At 38.5% G+C, this 3,594-nt stretch overlaps 1 protein-coding gene across 1 annotated transcript; it reads right to left on the reverse strand.

Moving 5' to 3' along the window:
• Nucleotides 1-1,178: 1,178 nt before the first annotated feature.
• Nucleotides 1,179-1,955, reverse strand: LOC133300094 (uncharacterized). Its single transcript, XM_061499592.1, has one exon. The coding sequence runs from the start codon at nt 1,953-1,955 to the stop codon at nt 1,179-1,181; it is 777 nt and encodes a 258-aa protein (XP_061355576.1).
• Between the last annotated feature and the right edge of the window lie 1,639 nt (nt 1,956-3,594).

A 3,594-nucleotide genomic window follows, 5' to 3' on the forward strand; every position in this document is an offset into this window, starting at 1 on the left:
AGGTGGCTGGTGTATTGCATAATCCAAATGGCATCCTTCTAAAGGCAAAGGTTCCATACGGGCAAGTAAATGTGGTCTTATCTTCATCTTCTAGTGCTACAACAATCTGGTTGTAACACGAATATCATATAAAAAGCAATAGAATTGCTTCCCTACAAGTCTATCCAACATTTGGTCAATGAATGGCAAGGGGAAGTGGTCCTTTCTTATAGCATCATTAAGCTTCCTATAATCCTTGCATATTCTCCATCTGGTCACAGTTCTTGTTGGTATAAGCTCATTTTTGTCATTCTTCACAACTGCGATTCCTCCTTTCTTTGGTACACATTGCACAGGACTTATCCATTGGCTATCTGAAATGGGGTATATTACTCCTGCATCAAGCCATTTAATCACTTCTTTCTTGACAACTTCCTTCATCATAGGATTCAGCCTTTTTTGAGGCTGAACAGTGCTGCTGTAGCCTTCCTGCAGCAATATTTTATGTGTGCAGAATGTAGGGCTGATTCCTTTTATGTCTGCAATGCTCCATCCGAGGGTTGTTTTATGCTCTTTTAGTACTTGTAGCAACTGCTCCATTTCTGCATCAGAGAGAAAAGATGAAATAATAACAGGTAAAGTATTTTCATCTCCTAAATATGCATATTTAAGATGCTGGGGCAGTGGTTTGAGCTCAAGGATTGGAGGTTCTTCTATAGATGGCTTAAGTGTCTTTATCACTCTTTCTCCAAGAGTCTCAAAGTGTCTCTCATTGTAAGGTCTTATTGGTTGGGACTCCATCCATGCAAGGCACTCTTTCATTTCTTCTTCATCTTCTGCACATTCCTTTGCTATAGCAACATTCAGTGGTTCTATCTCTGTTTGCTGCTTGAGGTTCTGTAGCAGAACTGCATCAATAGTGTCCATGCTAGCGCATTCTTCCACTTGTTCAGGATACTTCATGTCTTTGAGTACATTGAATGTAACTTGCTCATCATTGACTCTCATAGTCAAGTCTCCTTTCTCAACATCAATGACTGCTCGTCCGGTGGCTAAGAATGCTCTTCCCAAAATAATGGGTACTTCCCTATCTGCTTCAAAGTCAAGAACAATAAAGTCAGCAGGAAAAATAAACTTATCCACTCTTACCAACACATCTTCAATTTTTTCTTCTGGATAAGTCAATGATCTATCAACCATCAATAACGGATAGTGGTTGGACGTGCTTCTCCTATTCCAAGCTTTCTGAAAATACTTTTAGGCATAAGGTTCAAATTTGAACCTAAATCTAATAATGCATTGCCTACATATTGGTTACCAATAGTACAATTAATAGTAAAACTTCCTAGATCTTTAAGGTTTGGTGGTAACTTGTTGAGGTAGTATTGACTACTTTCTTGGGTGAGAGCTATTGTCTCATATTCCTCCAGCTTCCTCTTTTTTGCCAAAATGTCCTTCATAAATTTTGCATAACTTGGCATTTGCTCAAGTGCTTCAACCAAGGGTACATTAATATGCAATTGTTTTAGAACATCAAGGAACTTCTTGTATTGCTTGTCATTAGTTTGCTTCTGCAATCTTTGAGGAAAGGGAGGTGGTGGTCTTGTTGTTTTGCTGATAGTCTGACCTTGCTGTGGTTTTGCTATAGCAGTATTCTCAGTGCCAGCAACTTGAGGTTCTTTAGGTTGATCATGATTTTCCTCCTCTTCAACAACTTTATCTTCTTCATGCTGATTCGATGCTTTCTGCTTCTGCTCATGGTAATTCTTTATGATTTCTGGTTCATCTACGGCTTTACCACTCCGTAATGATATAGCATTGACCTGTTCTTCTTTATTCTTCTTTGGGACTTCAGTATTGTTTGACAAGGCTCCTTGAGGTCTGCTTCTAAGTGCTTCTGCCAATTGACCTACTTGAGTCTCCAAATTTTTGATTGATGCTGCTTGATTATGAATTATAGCATCACTCCTTGTCATGTAATCTTTCAGCATACTTTTTAGCGTACTTTATGTATCAGCTTGCTGTCTAGGATGTTGCTGCTGTTGCGTGAATCCAGGAGGGTAAGGAGCTTTATATGACCTTCCTGCTGTATCTGAGGACATTTGTTGTTGTCCTTGCTATTGCCCATGATGTTGTCCTTGAGAATAAGAAAGATTTGGGTGATTTCTCCATCCGGGATTGTAGGTATTTGAATATGGATTGTTGTTCCTATTGTAATTACCTATAAAACAAACAGATTGAGGGTTTTGTGGACAATTATCATAAACATGTGGACCATTACAAAAAAACACATGATATAACATCAGTTATGGCATTGACTGGTTGTGCTTTTGCTTCAGTAGACAGACTCAGCTTCTTGATAGAGTTGTTCAAAGCTGAAATCTGTGCTGACAGTGCTGTTACAGCATCGAGTTCCAAAACTCCAGCAGCCTTCTTTGGTGTTGAACTTGATCTTTCTACAGGCCACTGATAATTGTTGACTGCCATCCTCTCCAATATTGCATATGCTTTTGGATATGTCTTTTCTAAAAGGGCTTCTCCAGATGATGCATCAACCATGCTCTTTGTTGGTCCATTCAGCCCATTGTAGAATGTCTCCATTTGAATCCATTCAGGAATGTCATAGTTTGGGCACTTCCTCAACAGATCTTTAAATTTCTCCTAAGCCTCATAAAATGACTCTTCTTGCAATTGCTTGAAGGTTGAAATGTCATTCCTGTATTGGGCTGCCTTCGTGAGAGGAAAGAACTTCAATAAAAACTTGTCTGCCAACTCCTCTCAACTTTGGATTGACTGTGGTTGTAAAGAATTCAACCATGCTTTAGCTTTGCTGGTGAGGGAATATGGGAACAACTTCAGCTTTAGAGCATCGGGTGTAACTCCTCTAATCTTGAAAGTGTCTGCTACATCCATAAAGTTCTTGAGGTGAAGGTGAGGGTCTTCACTAGGCAGTCCATCGAATTGACCAATGGTCTGCAACATGTTAAACATCACTGGCTTCAGCTTAAAGTGCTCTGCTGTTACATCAGGTTGAACGATTCCAGAATGCAAATTATTGAGCGCAGGAATTGTATGCGCTCTGATTGGAATCTCAACTTGATTTGGACCTTTATTGTTATTTCAAGGTCCATCCTCTTCACCGTTTCTTAGCCTTTCTGCCATGTCAGGTATTGTTGTAGGATTGCTAGGTCTTTGTCGTCTCCTTCTTGCTCGAAATGTTCTTTCAATATCAGGATCAAATCTTCTTCTTGCTCAGATGAAGAACTGCTCATACGCTGCAATTAACACCTTGAAAACAGTAAGGAGAAAGGTAAAGGATATAAAAGAAAGAAAATTTCTTCACTAAAATAAAAATAAACTTTATAAATTATCCCCGGCAACGGCGCCAAAAACTTGTTGTGCAATTTGTGATCAATTAAATCTTCCACACAAATACGCAAGTACACGTGTCATAAGTAATAAAGGGATGTGTGAGTCCAAGTATCGTTTCCACAGAGATAAGTATAAAGTATGAGCTATTCAAGTAAAGAAAATAGGAAAAATGATTGATTTTGATGATTGAATTTATAAAATAAAAGACAATTAAAAGTAAGAAAACAGTAAACTAAAATTAAA

The sequence above is a fragment of the Gastrolobium bilobum genome, unplaced genomic scaffold (assembly GCF_033153095.1).
Source record: "Gastrolobium bilobum isolate Gb01-03AN ecotype WA unplaced genomic scaffold, APGP_CSIRO_Gbil_v1 utg57927, whole genome shotgun sequence".
Lineage (NCBI taxonomy): Eukaryota > Viridiplantae > Streptophyta > Magnoliopsida > Fabales > Fabaceae > Gastrolobium > Gastrolobium bilobum.

Excerpts from the sequence above, each read along its gene's own strand:
- LOC133300094 (XM_061499592.1), bottom strand. The coding sequence starts at position 1,955 with ATGACAAGGAGTGATGCTATAATTCATAATCAAGCAGCATCAATCAAA.